This window comes from Aquila chrysaetos, chromosome 5 (genome assembly GCF_900496995.4).
Source record: "Aquila chrysaetos chrysaetos chromosome 5, bAquChr1.4, whole genome shotgun sequence".
NCBI lineage: Eukaryota > Metazoa > Chordata > Aves > Accipitriformes > Accipitridae > Aquila > Aquila chrysaetos.
This window is the reverse complement of record NC_044008.1, coordinates 35,690,857-35,711,138: the sequence shown is the minus strand read 5'-3', so window position 1 is coordinate 35,711,138 and position 20,282 is coordinate 35,690,857. Positions and strand designations below refer to the sequence as shown.

At 37.4% G+C, this 20,282-nt stretch overlaps 1 protein-coding gene and 1 long non-coding RNA gene across 5 annotated transcripts in view; one reads left to right on the top strand and one right to left on the bottom strand.

The window, feature by feature from the left end:
* The window catches only part of LOC115341629, a 42,410-nt gene extending 41,275 nt beyond the window's left edge, over positions 1-1,135 (top strand). The window contains exon 3 of the long non-coding RNA XR_003923468.1: positions 1,051-1,135. This is a non-coding gene — a long non-coding RNA (uncharacterized LOC115341629). The remainder of the gene's footprint in view (positions 1-1,050) is intronic.
* SLC16A7 (solute carrier family 16 member 7) overlaps positions 1-20,282 on the bottom strand; it is a 77,216-nt gene that overhangs the window by 17,631 nt on the left and 39,303 nt on the right. For 3 of the 4 annotated variants that reach the window (XM_030014938.2, XM_030014942.2, XM_030014941.2), the window contains exon 2: positions 10,635-10,874. In XM_030014938.2, coding sequence (XP_029870798.1) covers positions 10,635-10,845 — 211 coding nt within the window. In that variant the 5' untranslated portion in view covers positions 10,846-10,874. Of the gene's footprint in view, positions 1-10,634; positions 10,875-14,286; positions 14,427-20,282 lie in introns of those variants that run through there. The other variant, XM_030014939.2, reaches the window with a different exon arrangement.

Sequence of the window (20,282 nt, the reverse complement as noted above, 5' to 3'; positions counted from 1 at the left end):
AACTGCTTTTTAAAAATAATAATCTTCAGGAAACTATTTACTGATTAATCAATAATTTAAGAATGAATTCTAGTCTCGTCTCTCCTCGTTCTTTTTTCCTTGCTTCTCCCTAGCCTTTTACAGCAAAATACACATGCCTGAGACTAACACTCTATCCAATAAAATTGAAAGAGAAATCAGATACATTTTTTTAATCTATACATTATCTGAACAGATGTCAGTTTATCTTTGCATATTACCATACCCACCTCACATACTTTTTGTCATCAGAGTTGAATTTGTCATCAGGTTGACACTTTCAGGTTTCCATCCACAATGGAAAGAGCTTTACCTGATGGGTCTTTCAATTTTTTAGATGTTTCCTATGTATAGTCACATGCCATTGCTTTTGTGGACTGGATCAAAAAATGCACTTTCCATGGACTGTAATCAACCAAGACGTGATGATTTCTTTTAATGAGGAGGAAACTACACCTTCCCCTATGAAAACAGTATTTCATAAAATATGACCAAGTGCAGAGTGAAAGAATCATGAAAAAATAGTAGAGGAAGGCTGGGACTTAAGCAGTGGAAAAGGAATATATTATGAGGGAGGTGGGGAAATGCCTTTATGGCGTTTGTGTTTTGCATGGACTAGAGAGGAAACAATATCTATGATGTTCTGTACGCCGTCCTTTCCCTTGTAGCAGCAGAGGATACATCTCCACAGACAAGGTCTTCTGAAAATGTGGGAGTGGAGGGGTAGGGGAAGTCTAGATCGGGTCTGCTTGCATGAACAAGGAATATTTGAGCTCTGCTGCACAAAGCAACATGAAGCGGTTTGGTGACCTAGTGCCATCTTATTGCACTTGAAGATAATATTTGTGTGGCTTTTGAACCAGGCGTGTTTTCTTACCCAGTGTGAAGAAGTAAAACAACCCACCACTGGCAGAAACCTTATTCTCCACCAAGTAATGTCAAGCAACTTACTTCTAATGATTGTGATGCATCATAAATTCAAAATAAATTAGTACCCATTAAAATACAGGCTTCTCATGATTTGTATTACAGATGCTGCCTGAACATCATGCATTCCTGGAGCCACCTTTCATCTAAGGAGTTATGTTGATATTCTTCAGCCAGAATATATTAAAATAATCCAATAAAATATACCCGCTTCTGCAAGGATTTAACATGTGTGCCTGTGAGGAGAATATTAATTAGGTTTACTAATGAAAGAATTATTTTCTTCCCACAGGAAGAACTGTGTTTCTTGAGTAAGTTTTAATACACCTTACTGAGAAGCAATTGGTTAGAAAGTTGACTGATCTAGGCAATATGTATATCTGAACACCTTGTCAAGTAAATTTTTTATAACACTAGGAGAAATGATCCAGAAGAAATTCTATGACACAAATTTGTTCTTGCCTCAATCCCCTATGCCACTTCAGCTCTGTTTCTCTGAGCACAGGGTCAAGTGCTTTGCACTCAGGTTACTGTTTACATTTGAGTAAGTAAATATGAAAAGCTTCTAAATCACAATGGCAATGGTTTATATAACCTTGCACACTCTTCGCACAGGTATAAACTATGGCGCTGAGTGAAAGACAAGCGAATCACTCCCACGTGTACCATCTTTGTGACATGGTATTTGATTTTTAAGGAACAATACATAAAATTAGAACTAGCATTGCATGAAACACTCTTATGCTTTAACATCCATTTTATTCCCAAGCTGAAATAAAAATTTCAAGTTTCAGAATTTTCAGTTGAATTAAAACTCTTCAAATAAGTCACTCTGAAATATCTCAAACGTCTGCCGTCATACAAATAAACAAATTCAAAATATAACTAACTATCTGGCATTCTCATGATCTAATTCTTCCGCTTAGCTTTTCAAAATAATTGCAGACATTTTGTTTCAGGTCATTCGGTACTATATTGCATTTCATTACCAAACCGTCTTAAAAAGAATTGCAGCTCTACAGTTTGTTAATTTAGTATAAGCCAAATTGCTGGGCTCTGTTGCTCATTATTGTATATGCAGTCCCATAACAGACTCTGAGATGAATTGCCCCATCGCATTCTGGGAGGCGTAGTCCTTCGGCAAGTCCAGCCCATAGGAGGGAGGGGGTTGTGGGTTTTTTTGTCAATTTTTTTTATTTATTTTTAGATTTTCTGTAACTTTCTATGACAATAAGAATATGTTAATCAAAAATGATTATTCAGGCCATCAGCCCCTCACAAGCACCTCTAATGTTGACTACATTCTCTCCTCATGTGAGGATCATACAATTTCAGGTCACTATTTGAAAGTGTTTTGTTACATAGTTTGTTGCTTCAGTGAATAATCAGAACAATCCTTACAGTCACCGTACATGATTCTCCACTCCTCAGTGCACTTTGCAGCACTGGAACACTGTGGAATCCAATAAATTAAAATTGAAGGTAGGAGACTCATACTTAAGATCAAATTGTACTGTGTCCATAATAAAAAAAAAATGTTTTTTTATGAAGCAGAGATAAGCTTACTGACAAACAAGTCAAAAGTTTAATCAAATGATTACTTTAATAAATGAACACTGTCAGTTTTGCTCAAATACTGTAAATCCTCAAAGCTAATCTTCTATATTTTATTTATATTTTATTTTGGGGAAAAGACATGAATCATTTATGGATAATGTTTTTTTAAGGTTGACATAAATAAAAATGAGATTTTAATGAGCGCCGCTGGGAGCACTTAAGTCATTGAAAGTACACTGTCAAGAGATCTTGAAGTTACAAACACCTATGGATAAACATATTTGCATAAATATATAAACATGTTTATATGTTGACTTTAAGCAGGTGAAAAATTTATTTTAACTTTGAACTTTATGAGATCACTAAGGTATTTAAAATTAAGCACATGTTGAAGGATTAGCACCATGGTGCCCATACTTGGAATGGAGTCCCAGGCAGTTATTTTACATGTCTCTGATAAGAGCACAACATTGTCAGTGAAAGCTGTCATTCATTACTATGAATTTCAATGGATCTGTTGATGCACATGGGTGCATATCTCTAACAGGAACGTTCTTAGATTTCAAGGTCTCCAGGGAGCGAAATATGATGTATTAGTATAGGGCAACAATCATGTAGGGTGGCATCACCTCAGACTTGTGCAAAATGGGCATCTGAACCCTTCCTCTAGATTCCTTTAGCACTCAAAAGACAGGGAAGTCTTTCTAAAACATGATTTATTTGATGTGTTTTGGACATGTAATTTAGGAAGGGTTGAATCAGAAACTCCTATTTTTACCAAATGACAACAGAAGGCGTCGAGACAACTGGATCAGATGTAGGTGCCTATGCTAAGGAAGACTAAATACATGAATCCTGTCCATATAATCTTGAGTGACTATTGTTAAAAAGTTTCCTAAAAGTCAAAGCACTTAATGATAGGTGTGTCAAAGCACTTAATGGTAAGTGTTCCAAAGCAGTACACATAGAAAACCAAACAGGCACCTGTTCCCATCATCAGTGGGAAAGTGTTGCAAGAAGTGTTTGAACTAGATGAGGAAATCAACGTCTTATTTCACAAGACAGTCTCCTATTTTAATCACATTCTTTCATTTGGTTGTCTAGTCACATTACTTATTCACCCAAACAAAAGTCAGGTAAAACTGTGTGAAAATGCTTAACTGTTTCTTGACAATTGAAAAAAACCTGCCAAAATTTCTGGAAAAGAAAGGTAAGCTTTTCTTTTGCTTGTATGCACCAATGAAGCATATATTACTTACTAAAGCTGCAGTTGTTTGTGCTCTTTGACATACATAATCTTAATAGAATGTCACTGTTGGATGAAAAGGTTCTGACTGATCAAAAACTCTTCGTATGGTATATATGTTTAATCTACATGTGTCATATGTGCTCTCTGCAAAAATCTTCAAAACCAGTTAATCAATTAAAAGAGTGTTTAAAGTAATCATAAAAGACAATTTAAAACCACCTCATTCTTTGATCTCTGTAGTTCCCCTGGCATCAGCATAAACCTGTCACTAAGTCCCTGGTCCACTTACTTCTGTTGATGACTATAGATCTACATCTCTTTATGAATCACAGAAAAAGTCTCAGCTGTTGCTATTTGATGCTGGCTTAGAATATCTTCTAAACGTATCAGTACAACTCTGTTTCCCTTCAAAATAAACAAGGGAATAGTTCTTAGACATTCCAAAACAATGGACCAGTAAAATTCTATAATAAGTTCTTTGTAAAGTGCTGGGTTTATTATTTCATTTGAAGTGCTTGTGTGACTACAATGGTATACACAGACTTTTCCTTCCCCACAGTTCTTCTCTGGTATCTGCTTAAATATCTCATGATACCCAGTTGTGCTAGACCATTGTTTCATTACCTTTGAATTACCCGACACACATCACAAATACAACCATTGTATGATCCAGTGATATGAAAAACTATATGGGAACTAATCCAACGTTATTAGTACACACAAAATAAGCATTCTTTTGTCAAAGTTTTACAAGCTCAGTGAACATATCAAAGGCCTAAGTTTGTCCCTTGATATCTTTCTTAAACAAACCCAAAGTTTTAGCCCCTTAGAAAATGTATTTTATGATGCATGTTATTTATTATTGTTTGACTTTGACCCATTACTTGAAACTAAGTGGGAGAGAAAAAAGAATCTTCTTTGCAGATAAAAAAGCTGTCAATATTCATTACTTTACTTATAGAAATCCCTGGCTATAAAACCAAATGGAGATCAAGACTAATACAAAGCCTTAAATAGGAAAAGGGTCCTTAACTAACGTTCATTAGGTAATCCAGGTTGCCTACTTGTATGTAAATGAAAACTGTTTTAGTAAAGGGCTTGAGTTAATTAAATTTATTTCTATATATTTCTATATTTCTTTGATATGCATCAAATCATTACTAATAACCTATGGTTTGGATACAGAAAGAGCTTGGCAGAGGCACAGTGGTAATACTTCATCACGTAATGTCTTTCTGACAATTATTCAAAATTAATGTAAGTGTACAATAACAGACAAAAAACCCTTATTTCTCTCAGTGGCAGCATGTCCTTAACTTTGAGACTGGCTTCCTGAGGGTGTCTCAGTAAATCCCAGTAAAAACTATGTTTCATGAAAACTTGACAAAATTAGATCCCCAAATGGCACTGAATATTTAACAATTAGATCTTATCTGTTCAGCCAAACATAACAAGTTGCAGAGTCAAAAACCAGCTTGCTCCTGTAGATAGGACAACAAACCTGTTTGAAAACAATGTACAAAACCATCTACAACAGATCTGCTTTTTTTCATCTCTCTTCCCATGACCACTTTAAAGAGTGTTTTGTAAATATTAGGGAAGGTCTCTGTTTAAAACAGCCATTGCTACTGCAGAACACTGCCCTAGAAAGTACAGTTTAACTAAAACTCAGAGCCTTCCAAGAAATGAAAGAAGTGGCTGTATTATCCTTCAGAGGCTTTACCAGGCTCCCTTAGCATTCAGGTCTTCTTTTTTAAAAACTGAACTACTGTAAATTTATAATATTTTTGTTATTCTTGATACGTCTTTTTTGAGCTTATCTCCTCTTACTAGTAAGAGTCAAAATGCTCTGTTCTTGTGTCACCCCATTATGACTTCTTTTCCTTTATCTGCGAGTCTCAAATTAACTTGAAATAGATGTTTTACATATATTTTAGGCTAAATGTGAAGTATTCCCTCATGCCCATGAGGCATTTGGAAAGTTGATAAGTTCTGCTTTCAAGGACACTCTAAATGAGGTTATTAAAATTCAACACTTTGCATATTCTGATGGAGAAAAACGCTTGTCCCTGACAACAAAGGACATAGGTCAGTTTAAGAAAGCTTTTCCATCTCCTTACACATGGCCACTGAATTCCTTGAGCCAGTATTTGTAAAACCAACATAAGAAAATGTTACCAGGGAGGAAGAGAAGTGTAGGAGCCCAGGTCCTGTCCAAAAGTAAAAATCCATAACCATCTGTTGTTTGTGTTACATGGATTTTGCAACTGTCATCTCCACTGTGCACGCCATTTCATCTTCACAGCAATATCACCAAAACACCCACTGAGATAAAATCACAAATATTTTGAACATACCATATGATATCTTATTTTCCAAATTAGTGTTTGAAAAAGTCAAAATGAGGATTTGTCTATAGGTTACCTTTGTGTTGTCACCTGAAAAATCCTTTAAGGGTTTGCTACTGTTTGGAAATATTTAACCTCAAACTTGAATAACTTAAGAAATTCAGAAGAAGAGAGAGGAAGCTATTTAATGCTGCATTTTTTAATTATGAGCATGTTCTGAAAAATGGTAATGGCCACTACTTACACTTACATAGCATTTTTCTTCAAAAGGGGTCCAAAGGTGCGTTTTAAGTTATTTACTTAGAAATATCGTCTAGAATTTAAATAGACCTTTCTTTTTTGAACGTCAGACCAGCAAAACTACCCCACATTTCACAGCTGAGTATGGCTTGAAGGATTTAGCAACTCTCAGGCTAATCTCTATAATCCAGTGTCACACCCACAAAGTTATTTTGAAAAAAAAAACAAACCACAAACAAAACAAAGAAACGAAAACCCCAAACTGAAATTGTCCTTGGAAAAATGACAGAAAACGAGTTAAAGACAAGTAAACCAACTGCTTTTTCCCTAAGGAAATCTAAAACTCAAGGTCAGTTGTGTCTGAAATCACTGGACCTGTCACATGGCTTTTTCATAGCTGCCACTAAGGCTCCTATCAAACCTACACTGAAAGCAATGAAAACATTTTTACTGGAAACAGATCGAGCTCCGATAAGAATCTCTCTAATCACCTTTGGCTGTTACCGCTGCGCAATGTGAGAGGTGAAGTTTTGAAAAAGAGAAGAATGAACTGACAGAACTTGAGGTCAAATGTATTTGATCTTTTTCTTGAATTCCTTAATGCTTGTGGGTGTTAGAGCATAAATACGGCTCTATAAATGTATTAATACATATATAGCTTATGTATATAAGAATACATACACGCACACATATTTTATATACATATGTGTTCATGCACATACAGAAACACAGGTTGGCCTGTCAGGATAACTCAATTAATTCCATTTTATCCCAGCTACTGTCCTCCAGTAACACAAGTTTGGTGGGCTCAGCCACAGTCCCTTGGGTGTAGCAGCCCATCACAAACCCATCACCCTTAATTTAATACAATTGACAGTCTCTGCTCAGGAGAGGCAGAAGAAGGAGTTGCCATGGAGACTGAACTATTGCTCTTCTCCAGAGGATGCTTTTTTCAAGCACAGGCTGAACAGTAGAGGCTGTGCAATACCTGTAACCTTGATCACATCACAGGATCTTGCTTTTTGGGATGGCTTTTTAGTAAACGCTAACAAACATCCAGGAGATTGGGGCGGGAGGGGCGGGGGAGAGCTTAAGAAAACAAACAAAACAAACAAACAAAAAAAACCCAACCCAACAAAAACTAATATGAAAATGCATATTATGCCAGATTGAGAGGGGAAAAGAGTTTCATATTGATTTATCAGATTTGTCACCTCTGCTTAGTGCTTTCCTAACGGGGTGAATGCTGTGCTTGACCTATTTGCTGGAATTAACCAGGACTGCAGGAGACCATATGGATTGCCAGATGGTCTGCTATAATTTAATGCCATTTATTCTAAGTATGAAGTAAGTGATAAACATAATTAACATTTTTTAGCTCCTTACTGGATGCCTTTTATTAGTTTCTTTTTTTTTTTTTTTCTCAGGCATTGAAAGGTAAGTTAATACCTTGTTACTGAAACACAGATGCCAGCTAATTACTGCAAGAGGCTGCAGCTTCCAAAGCAAAGAGTGTCTGCACAGACTCTAACTTACTCACTGACCCCACTGTGATGATTAATAAGTTGAATGTTAAGCTCTAATGAGGATGACAGATCTTAGATGTTTTCAGGTTACCTTAATTAGTAGTATGATGAACAGAGTGTTCATCGCAGACGTACGTATCGCACTTCATAGTAAACAATACACCTTGTACTCATGGTCTGAACGTGTATTTCATATTATAGCACATCAAATGCTGAGGAATCAAACCACCTTCAGACAGTAAAAACAAAGGAGAGATTTCCTTCAGAAATGTTTTTCCTGATTGCTATTTCATATTCTGCCAGTGATTGTCTAAATGGCCTATTTTTTAGGAAGTGCTTCTAGAGAAGCTATGGCTTCAAAGAGTGTTTATATCAGGCAGGGTCGTTATTCTCAGCATTTTAAAATCACGAGTCTCTAACAAGATATTCAAACAACTGTGCCAATAATCTTCATAGTGACTGGGGTAGTTGTTAGCAGAATGAATAGTAAACAATTTTGTAATTTTTAATGTCAATGTACAGGTCAAGTTAGTATGCTGGGACTCAGAACAGTAAAAGAGGTATTAGAGAAAAGGCAGAAGTACTGAATGCTTTGCATTTTACATGAAAAGTTGTGCACAATTGAACCTTGGAGATAAAAATGATCACAGCTAAACATCCTGTGGTTTGCGTCTGTACTGTTAATAAAACTTGGGTGAACTTCGAGACGACAAAACCGGCATAAATTAAACGTTATTCAAAGATTAAAACAGAAGAACAGCACCTGCACTATAAAGCAAATCCGCCCTTAGAAAATCGAGCTCCCATCAGAAAAAGTGGTGAGAAAGAGTCCAGGTCAAAAGTCACAGCACAGGGAAAGCAGGAACAAACTCCAGCTTTTCAACATCTGTGCTCTTCTCTTGTTCCAGGTGGGTCCAACACTTGTCCAGGGGCCTCCACAGTTACATGTACACATGTACACATGTACACATGTACGCTCCCGAGTGCAAGTGCTGATGCATCCTTTAGGAGCAACTACATTAGAGGGGACCTGAATGTGATGGGACATACCTGCTCTTTTACTCCACTCTGGACTGCATTAGTTCAAGTTACTTCTTCACCTGGTGAATTTTGGTGAATCACTTGGTTATTGTTGCTGGTCCTATAAAATCCTTTATGATTCTCCACTAGTGTATGAATAATTTATGATTCTTTATTAGCATATGAATAAAAATGGGATCAAAATATCTGAACAGCAAGCTTTTGTTGATATTGACCCCACTGGTCAAGATGTCTTTATAAGGTCTCTGTCTCTGCCAGCATTTGAATAAAGGATCCACTTTTCCACCCCATTAACTGAAAAATATTTACCTGAGGTACTTAAGCTAATGCTATGCTGGCTGCAGGTTCATTTTTATAGTCAGAGGGGAAAAACAGGTACTTAGAGAGAACAACTCAGGTAGTCTGAATTTCTCTCTACAGGCACCTATCTCTTTTCCCTGACTGCTAAAGGAGCTAGGGTCATTCAGGTGTCAAAACTTAGGTAAGTTGAAATCAGAGATAAAAAACTACCATGCTAAAAATGAGACTTTATGCTTCCTTCAATAGGTTGTTTACTGGACCTGATAATACCGTACTTTATTATTACACAGATACCACTTCTGAAAAACATTGGAGTGATGCTCTTCAGTGATTAAAGATATTGAATCTCAATGTGCTATTGGCACAATGTTTTCCATTTCTATCTATATACGTTTATACATATGTACATACAAATAGACACACACATAAATATAAAGGTATGCATTTAATTGCTCCATCATTGCAAACAGTCTCAGATGTTCCAAGCGGTTACCTCATGCCATCCAAAGAAAGGGCAATGCCAGTTCTATTGCCTGAAATAACCTCTTATTCAGACCTCTCTACTGCCTGAAAAAGTGTTTTGCCTAAGTAGCAGCTAGCTCCCACCAATACTTAAAAAAATATTCTGAAAGAATGAAGAAATCAAGCTGAATTTAACAGTTAGTCTTTGAGGTTGATAGACACAAAACCTGCCAAAGGAGGTTTGACACTTAGTACTTAAACATGGCTTTATATTTTAAAATTCTTTACTTGTTCTTTACTTCCTTGCTCACAAGAAAAAAGATATTAGAGAGTTTATGTTCATTGTTTATTTCAGTCCCAAGAATAAGATTGTCTGTATCTTAGCTGTTATACAAATGGCATGTATGAAACATGGCTCTTGGCCTAAATGGAAAGTAGAATTTTATTTTAGGACAAACAGGGATGAGATATAAACCCTCTGTCTACAGAGGAATACCTGTGCCTGACTAATGAACCCTTGTTGCCATAATAATTTTCTGTGTTTAAGCTCCATCATCTGATCTACTGAGAGATCTCACCGAGGCAGTGGAAACCAGGCAACTCTACTCCCAGTCCCAGGAGAAGTTACTTGGGCACTGCTTTGTTGGAAAATGTGGCTTTCAGAAACTGTGAATTTAGGGCAAAATTACAAAATAGAACTAGGTAAAGGAACAAACAAAAGGCCCTAAGGGGAAAACAAAAAGGAAGAGAATATAAAATGTTTTAAAAGTGAAAGTAAACAGTGCTTTAATGATGATGAGGCTACCAGGACTCTGATAAAGTATGATACAAAAAGAAGCATGTATTTTGCTTAATTCTTTAGGTAATAATGATAAAATCAGGTAGGAATTAACTTTAAACACTTTAAGACCATAGAAAAAAAACCCAAACAAACTATGGTATTTGCAAATTTCATAAATGTCTTACCTCCTGCATACATGACAGCCAACATTATCGACGATATCCAAGCTATCTCACTATATGATGTGTGGAAGATTTCTTGTATTTCTTTGAAGAATACCGTGATGGCTTTGGGGAATGCATAGGAAAATCCAATGGAGATAAAAGCCCCAAAGACCACAACCCATCCCCAACCTCCATCCGGAGGTGGGTACTGTGGCGCTGCTGCTGGTGGCATTTTTGGTCTTTGTCTCTTCTCTAACTAGGCTGAAAAAGAAGAGAAGAAACAAGGTTTCAAACAGTTTTCCTTTTTTTCTTTATCAAGCTGCAGTATTCAATCATCATCTGCAGGGATTATAAAGAAACCTCAGAGCAGAGACCAATTTCCAGCTTTCATGGGACCACAGAACGTAAGCACCTGTTTTCAGAAGCAAAATCTGTTCTGCAAAAAAAACTTGTGGCAAGAATATTCGCGATATCCTATTCAGTATGTGGCAACTGTTACAAATCACTGATCTCAGTCACTGAACTTGTATTTGCAATTCGTCACTTATTGGAAAGCGACGTGTTTGTGGGGGTTCATTTACATAGCTCTACTATCTACAGTGTGGATTCAGCACAGGAATGAAACAGAAAAAAACCCTGGAAATTGGATTTACAGGAAACAATGGGGAAAAGTTACAGTAAATTATCACTAAATGCCATTGTGTTAGCAAGATTTAGCAGTACCTGAGCAAAATCATCAGCAATGACAGCAAGGAATAAATTCATTACACAGTTTTTTACCATATGCTGTCATAATCCAGTTTTTGACGATTGTTGGTATCTCTTGCTTATCTCATAAGAACATCTAAAAAGCAGGTTCTAAGCAGAGATATAAAATTCCCCGTGTATCCATAAAATAAATACAAAATATTACAATTCCGTATTGTACTCTTGTTTTTAACATTTTCATCTTCATATTAGTTGATGTCGATATGACTTTGTAGGAACAAGGTGGAGCTTGATAGTACTATATTTGCTCCGCTTCCACATGTCAGAAGACATCGGGAAGTCTTTCACTAATAATGTCACAAACTTTCCACAGCTATTCTCTAATTCAGAATTTAACATAAAAGATGCCACCAGAGTGATATCTTACAGGGGTTCTGAGAGGTGCAACCAACACATTCAGGCAGCTCAAGAAATCATAGGTAATCCACTTAAAATTCCTTGGCCTGAAATAAATTTCATACTGTTATTATCATCCTGATACCTAAAAACATAAGCTTTCTACATTCTGCACAACCTTTTTAGGAAATATGCAATAGTGAGAATCCATTTGGTAATTCTGAGATTTTTCCACTATCAAATCCCTTTATTATTAAACACAGAGCTGGAGTCCTGTGTTTTCTTCTGTGTAATCCAGCCTACACAAACAGCAAGAACTGAAATTTCCTCCTTCCTCTCTGTTTCTTTCTTGGGCATTTAGGCAACTTATTACTCTCGATTGGTCTCCTGCCATACCAGTATCGAAAGCTGTGGATGATAACAGTGTGGAGGTTGCTGTCATGCTTATGATTACCAGCAAGTCTCTATGTGACTTCTTCTGTGCCGCTTAACGGCATATTCCAATTTCTGGCAGCAAACTGCATTAACAGTAGGAGTGATATGATTACCTTAACAAAATCTAAAAACCAAACTGTGTCAGCTTATATTAATCTCTCGGGATAGTGCCTGGAGAACTTTCTGGGTAAACGCCATGTAGCACTGTGTGCAATATATGTCACAAAACGAGCAAAATGTTGCTTTTAAGTTTATCTATCGCTAGGCTAGCCCTGGGATAGAAACCCACTGGACTTCTGAATCTCCACTTTCTTGAAGCTGATTGTAGCCATCACCCTGATATGGGCAGACCTCTGGGGGGAAGCTAAATCAACCATTAAAACATCTGACGTATATGCAAGGTTGCAAAAGCCCAGGTAGTTTGGTTTCTGCATCATATCACACAGATTTGCCGCTGGCAGCAATAGATATCTATTGCTCTGTACACAGAGCATATACATCATTTTATACGCATGTCCAGAAAGAACCTCTGGCCCGTACTTTGTTTCTGCTTATCCTAGTCTCAGCTTAACATTAGTCCACTAACGTACATCAGTGAGGAAAACCTGGGCCTGCCACTAGAAGAAGTTGGACGAGCAGAGACAGTTCTGGTGGCTGAGACTTAACTTTGGCAAAGCAGTTAAATACCAGTTTGCTTTGCTGCATCAGGACCCATTAGAACAAAGAGTATCTCAGAAAGCCCGTTGTAACTTAGAACACACATAGTGATGATTGATTGCCTTCAAAAGCACAAAACCTCAAATCGGCATGAAAAGCAGAACTCTATTTCAGCGAACTGAGTGACAGTAAACAACGAAGTTTGCTATCTGTCCCAGAAAGCTGTTGTTCTGCTCATCTGAGAAAACTTTTGGTTATTTCCTAAAAAAAGGTTAACTATTGTTTTCTTACACTTCAAAGTTTGAGCATATTTGTTTCCCTATTTCATATTCATATGACAACACTTCTAGCTCTATTATAAATTTTAGTAATGCCACACAACATCAAGGCATCTCTCTCCATAAAAATGGAAAGGGATTATCAATTTATTGAGGAAGCACTCCGTTTCCTAAAAATAATACACACCACTTTGAAAAATCACGGACACCACATTAGTCAGAAGAATGCTGAAGGTTCCCAAATGTCACTAAGGCATCGGCGCTTTGGAAAGATCCCATTATATCCAGCTCAGTGCTTTCCTCCCTTCAAAAGCTTCACAGTAAACTAAGGGGGCATTAAGGAGAGGAGCAAAGGGGCATTGGCTGCTCCTAAGCCTCAGCCTAGAGGCAAACTCCTGCAAAGTCCATTGCATGGCCAGCTTGTAACGCTGCAGCAGTAAAAGGCTGGCTGCTAACCTATACGAGGCATTACACTGTCACAAAGAAGAGCCTGGATCATTGTGTCTCACACCTCCTGTTTATTCCACAGAGTAGAGTTAATAATAGCTTCCCTGACGTTCCTTTATGATGGTGATAGCTAATTTTAGCTCCAGTTAATAAAAGGTGAAAAGGAAAAAAAAAAAAAAAACCAACATGTTTGCACCAAGAGGAAAAAAGTATTCATTTTGTCAGGAACATTAAATCCAACATCTCAAACATCCCATACCTGCTCAGGAGCCAAAGCAACTTTCTTCTGTAAAATCTGCACTTAATATCCCTGAAACTGAAATCCTCCTAAACAGTCTAGCACATTAACATACCTAGCTCTAATCTAAGCCTAACTAGTAAGATTTGGGTAGTACAGGTAATATACAGACAAGTGCAAAATCCATTAGCAACCAAAACAAAACATCATTTTAGATCAGTGGGTATAAATGTTGACAAGGGAAGAGGCAGAAGAGGGAGGAATGAAGCAGTGACAAGCAAAATGCCTTTTCAGACCTCTCACAGCTTATTATGAGCTGTGAAAAATAAAAAGAAACACGGTAGAAAGCATAAAAAAGGCATGTGTGATGATGTCCATGTGAAGGACATGGTACCGGGGGGGAAAAAAAAAAAAAAAGCAGCACTTGAGTAAATAAAGGTCACCACCAGTGTTTTTAGTCAGTCATATGAATTTCATCATGTGCTTAAAGCCAGCGAGCGAGCACTGCTCATACCTTTGCTTTTATAGGCAAGCAGCGGGTGAGGAACGCTGCCTGCCCTCCGCCCAGGGAAGCAGCAGGCGAACAGCGACTGAAGCGCGTCCTGAGCGAAGCCATCCATCTCCCTTCTCTCTCTCAGACACAGAGAGGCTGCTCGGCCTTCCCGTACCCTGAGTCAGACTGCACAAGGATTTTCTCCTAAGCTCCTTCCAGCTCCCCTCTATAAATCCCATTTATGTAAGCAGTGAACAAGAACATAGCTTCCTGTAGTAAGAGCTGCGTGTGACTACTAACAAATAATAGGAGAGAAACACGGCAAGAGGACACTTCTAAAACATCTGATATGCAACATTATTATATAGGTCTCAGCACATTTGAATTTACTTAGGCAAATGAGAACTAGTGAATGAAAGAGAGAAAGGGAGAGAAGGAGGAAGGGATGGAGGAAGGAAGGGAAAGGAAATTTTAAAAGGGAAAAAAAAGAAGAGAGAAAGCAGCAAGCAAGCAACAAGGTCAAACTAAGAGCAAATGCTACAGACAAATAATGTATCTTGATACCATGCACCATAGACTTCAGCCAGTGATGATCAACCCGTTCAGACCGCTCTTGTACCAATGCTTCATTAATATTCTGCAGTTGCCAGCTGCCAGAATCAGCTATCAATACAAAAGCTTGTCAAAGACTCTTCTGAGAAGGGGTTATGTTGTTCTTTTGTTTACAGAGACTCCGATTTTACTGGGAGTTTTAGTTTTGTTTTCCTGCAACATTAGAGTAACTGTTTGCTTTTCTGCTTGCATTTTGTCTGCCTTGTCCTCAACGTGCCCCATCACCACTTGACTCAGCAGCCATTTGTCCCCGAGTAAAAGAGCTGGTATGGCAAAAATCTGTCCCCAGTTGCCGTAGGATAGTAGGAATATTTGGCACATGTGTACTGCATTCCAGTTCCACACAGTAAGCCAAGGACCTGAAAACCCTTTGCAAACTTGAGCAAATTCAGTGTTAGAACATCCCTGTGGGGTGAATGAGAAGTATCATCCACTTTCAGGCACGGGAAACAAATACACTAACAGGCTAAATAACCTAAGTCTTGTCCCAGATCAGTGGCAGAGCTGGGATGTGGACTAATGTCCACGTAAACTGTGAGTTATGACTGAGATTTTTAAGTACATCTGCGTTTTAGAAACTCATTAAGTAGCAAATGCAGATTAATTGCACCGCTTAATACTTGAGTTAGGAGCACAGGCAGGGTACAATGTTTGCTTCATAGCTTTGAATAGTCTGCTGCTCTAACTTACCCCTAACGAATGTCAATTACATTGTGGTATTTGAAATAAATGACTTTGTGGTAGCATTAGTAAAATAATGAGCTACAGAGGAGTTATACTGTTACAAAAGATCCTTGCTTAAAAGCTGCAAAACTTTCAATTTTCTTATTTTTATTAACAGCTCTTTCATAAGTTCCAAGCAGGATGGCAGGATAGGTATCATGTCATCAGACGGTATTGCCTCACTAACCTCTACAAGCTATTGTCATTATCTTGTGAGCAATATTCAGTATCGGAAGAAAAAAATATCTTCTTAGTTTTGCGACAAGGTTTCGCTCTGACTTGGGATTTTCTTTTGTGGAGAACAGGAGGATGCAGAAAGGCTCTGACTGAAAGGATCAAGAGAGCTTGTTCTTTGCTTTTAGCTCTAACCACTCAGTTCTGGAGGCAAGGTAGCTCCTAATGAGCTCTGGTACCTAAAAGAACTGGCTAATCATCCTGAAAGAGGAAAATACTCCATTTCGCCTGAATGCCTGTATTCAGTGACTGCGGGGTATGCGAGAAATGAAGCCCAGGTAGATGAAAGATACACTCAGAATCTGACTTTACTGCCTTTTTTCCACTAGGGTCGAACCTGCAGGACAAATACACCCTATGCGAGACCAAAACTGCCAAAATGGGCTCAGGCTATTTAGCATTTCGGAGAGCTGCTGGTTTTTGTAAAGTTTCTCCAACAGGCTTGAATCAAAGGGCCATGTCTGTGAATGCTTTCCAGACTTTTATGTGACAATAAAATTAATTATATATATAGTTTGTTAGATTAAATTGTACTTATGGGGCATATGTTAGGATTTACTAACATTTACTAAGGATTTTTGCTAGAAGTCTAAGCAAATCTTTAAAAAAAAACAAACCCCAAATCACTAGCCTTACTTAATTTTAAAGTCCATTTCACTTCAGTCTTTAATAGCACGATATCCGACAATATTAAAATATATTACTACAGGTATTTTAAGTATAAAGCTATAGCTTATTGAGAAAAAAACAAACTTTTTTTTTTCTTGAAGAGGAGATGAAGGAATTAGTTCTAAATATTCACATCTATGAAACAAACATGGAGTTGTTCAACCCATCCATAATTTACAGTTAAGAAGCAATATTGTAGTATGCTTGTCATCCCACTGAGGCAGTAACAAGATGGTGTGGGAAACTAATAGCCCCTCAGACATCCAAAGCGGGTATATTAATATCATTCTTCCAAATACCTAGGAGGCTGGCAGAGGCAGGCTCTGTGGAGGCAAGCAGAAAGGAGGCAAAGGCACATGTTGCAAGACAAAAATAAATGAACAATCCCAATAACTTTCTTTCTTCTTAGGGTCTGGCATTGTAATGGGCTGATCTGTAGTAACAGCATCAGCTGAGCAGATAATTGGATGTAAAAGCAAAACCTGTTTGCAGAGTTAAACAAGGACGATTAGAGATGTGAGTTCCTGATGGCTGTGGGAATAATGAAAGGTCTAATTCACTTTTACCAAGAAGACTGGAATAAAGGCGCATGTCTTGTAATTCCTTCTTCCTGTTTGAGGACTCAAATAGGATTACTGCGACAGAAGTGAGCCCTGTAAGATATTGCCCTATAAAAAGCAAAAATGTACAAATTATGCTGTGAGAGTGTAATTAAAATCCCATTTGCACTAAGGCCCTATTTCATCGCCGTTTAAACAGAGGCTGAGGCCAAAAGCTATTACTAAGCCAGTCACTGAAGTCAGGTTTTTACAGAACTGGAACCCCCATCTGAAAAAATTACATTGAAACTATACTGGAATTGTTACATCATTGAAATCAGATTCTGAGCGCTGCTGAGTCACTAGTGAGATGGCTAACATTATTTGCCAAAACTAATATCAATGCAGCATTTATAATTCACTGGAGGGTTGGGGGTTTTGGGGGGGGGGGGGGGGGGTTAACCTCCCATGTTGTGCTGCCACATTCTCCTGGGTAACCATAATCTGTATTCACAATGACAGTCATGGGTTGGACTTCCATTCATCATGTCTTCTGTTATTACTTTTTTCCATTGATTTTAAGGGAAACCTAAATGACTGGCTTACTCTGGATGACTAAATGCCTAGACGTGAAGTGAAGTGAAATGAATTCCAATGAAAGTGACTGCAATTCTGTTTTAATTACTTCAAAATAGCAGTCAATAGAAAATCTAGCCTGAAGAGGCTGGCACTCCACCCAAATTGAAGTGCACTGAAATGAAATGTTGATGGCTAAATTGAAAATGCCAGTGATCCAGTCTGAAGAATTAACCAGTTTTAACAATAAGTTGATTGAGGTTGATGAAAAATTCTGCATACCTGGAAAAAAATAAACCATCATACTAATCAACCTTTCAAAAAAACCCAAACCAAAACTTTGTCGTGCCATTAAAGAACTAGTTTCAATAAGCTCAGCTAAACCTGTCCTTTATAACTCAAAGCGTTGGCTCCCCACACTGCAAGAATATTGATCTACTTATTCATTTTTAACCACTCGTACCACCCTTTAAATTCTAGAACTGCTCCCTCATATTTAACTATGGTAGTTACCAGCTTTACAACCTGTTGTATAAGCTTATTGTTTTAACTCCGTGTAGACCAATTTTGAACCATCTTTGTTAATGTAAGCCTTTTCAGTACATTAGCACACTCATCTTCTTTAAAATTCACATTGAGTGAATATTATAAAAAAGAAGAATACCCGGAATAACAAAAGTCATGTAAATCTGGAGCTGTATGCTTGATACATATTTTTAAGAGTTCTGATGTTTGGAAGATGGGGAGTTATATTTTCACTTATTTGTGGTATTTTATAAATGGAAGAACTAAGGTTTCAAGTCAGTGTTAATGGAGTTGTCTGCACAGCTGCTGCACATTGCTTGAAAAATAAATAGCATAATCTTTCCAAAGCAGCAGATTTTCCATTATCAATAATAACAGATATTCATTTTAGTATCATTCTCTCAATACTAAGCTGCAGAAAAAAAATATCAATGATGGGTAAAGCTAGTCTATTCTTAGGCTGTGCTATTAGTTAAAGTTCTCAAAATCAAAATTAATGTCTTTTTACATAAACATATAATTTGGAAGTGGCAATGTTTAATTCATTTATTGCTGAAGATAATATTCACATCCATTTACCAGCTTAATATTTGACGTTATGAAGACGCAATAGATTCCAATTCAAATTCTGCTGACATTAATTTCTGTAAACTTTATCAGTTACTCTGTGCTCTTGAGATTAGAAACCAACCCCTGGCTGTCTGCTCTACTTCACTATTACGGCCCAGTGTACTTTCTGTTTATGTCCCACCACTCGCCTAAATCCTGGCCTGGAAGCACCATCTCACACATACTGGGAAAATATTTTTCTTCTATTTTCGTGAAGCACATGACTCCCATGGGTGGAAATAGTTACGAATGCTTAAGTCTCAGTGACAACTACTTAGATTATGTAATAGGAAGTAAACTGATCTGGATTCTGTTCCTAAGAGCATATGACTGGAAACACATAACAAGCCACGGCTGGAAAATAACTCCAGACAGCAAAAGCTCATACGGGGTTCACATTTCATCTATTCCTGCCAGTCTGGAAATTGTTCCTAGTTTAAGAAATATTTTCTGTATTGTTAGTAAAATGGAAAAAGTTAGGAACACTTCTGATGACATAGAGACTTTCAGAAGTTTGAACTGGGAAATCTAATGAATTATGAATTATCTGTTAGCAAAGCTACAGTTAACTTATGTATTATATAGAAAATTACATAAATAAGGCAAAAAGGAAATGGGCAGAACCACCAAAACTTTCAGTGAGGAAAATAGCTTTTAAAACAAATTACTTGGGAGCCATTGTATCTTAGAAAAGCCAGAAGAGTTTCTGCAGTTGTAGGTATCCAGTCTAAAAATCTCCCCAGGATTTAGGTCATAAGTAAGAAGCTATTCGGTTAATGTAGATTTTAAAAGCTGTGTGAGAGTAGAGCAAGTAAGCCATCTATTTGTATGAAATAAAATTAAAAACATACAGATAATTCAAACTGCAAAATCCAGTCAATACAGCTGTGCCTGTAAAGGCTTGATGTGTGAGCTCTTTCTGCCAGTGAAAGTTAAAATGTGAGCCACTGATTCCAAGCACAATATAGCCAGAAGATAATTAATCCAGAGGTCCTTCCAGAATTACTAAAACATATTAGGTTGGTAGAAAGAAAGAAAGAAGAAAGAATGAACAAATGAACTTCATCTGCCTTAACAGAATTTAGCAGAGATGAAAGCTTTTTATACATTTACAAAAAATGTTTTTAGAACTGAATCAGTGTGGCTTCATAAAACAAAGTGGAAGAATTCTAAAAATGTCAACATTTTTCTCGCAGACATAGTCTACCTGAGAGTTTTCTCAAGCCAGAGACATTAATTTTCATTTTATTAATCTTATGACCAGTGAGACCCATGGCTCTGAAAAAGCCAAACATGACAGCAAGGCATGTTCCTCACTCCAACTGTCTCCAGTTCCAGGCAGATAGATCGTCACGCAGATATACTAACACAGTGCTCGTGTTTGGGGCCGTGCAGGGGCCATCCTTGAAGATGCACTTGCCATTTCTTAAGTACAGAAATCAGATTTTAATAGCACCTTGAGGACTGTGCAGGGGAAGGTAACATCTCTAACCATTTAGCATTGAAGTAGACAGTATGTCCAGCACACTC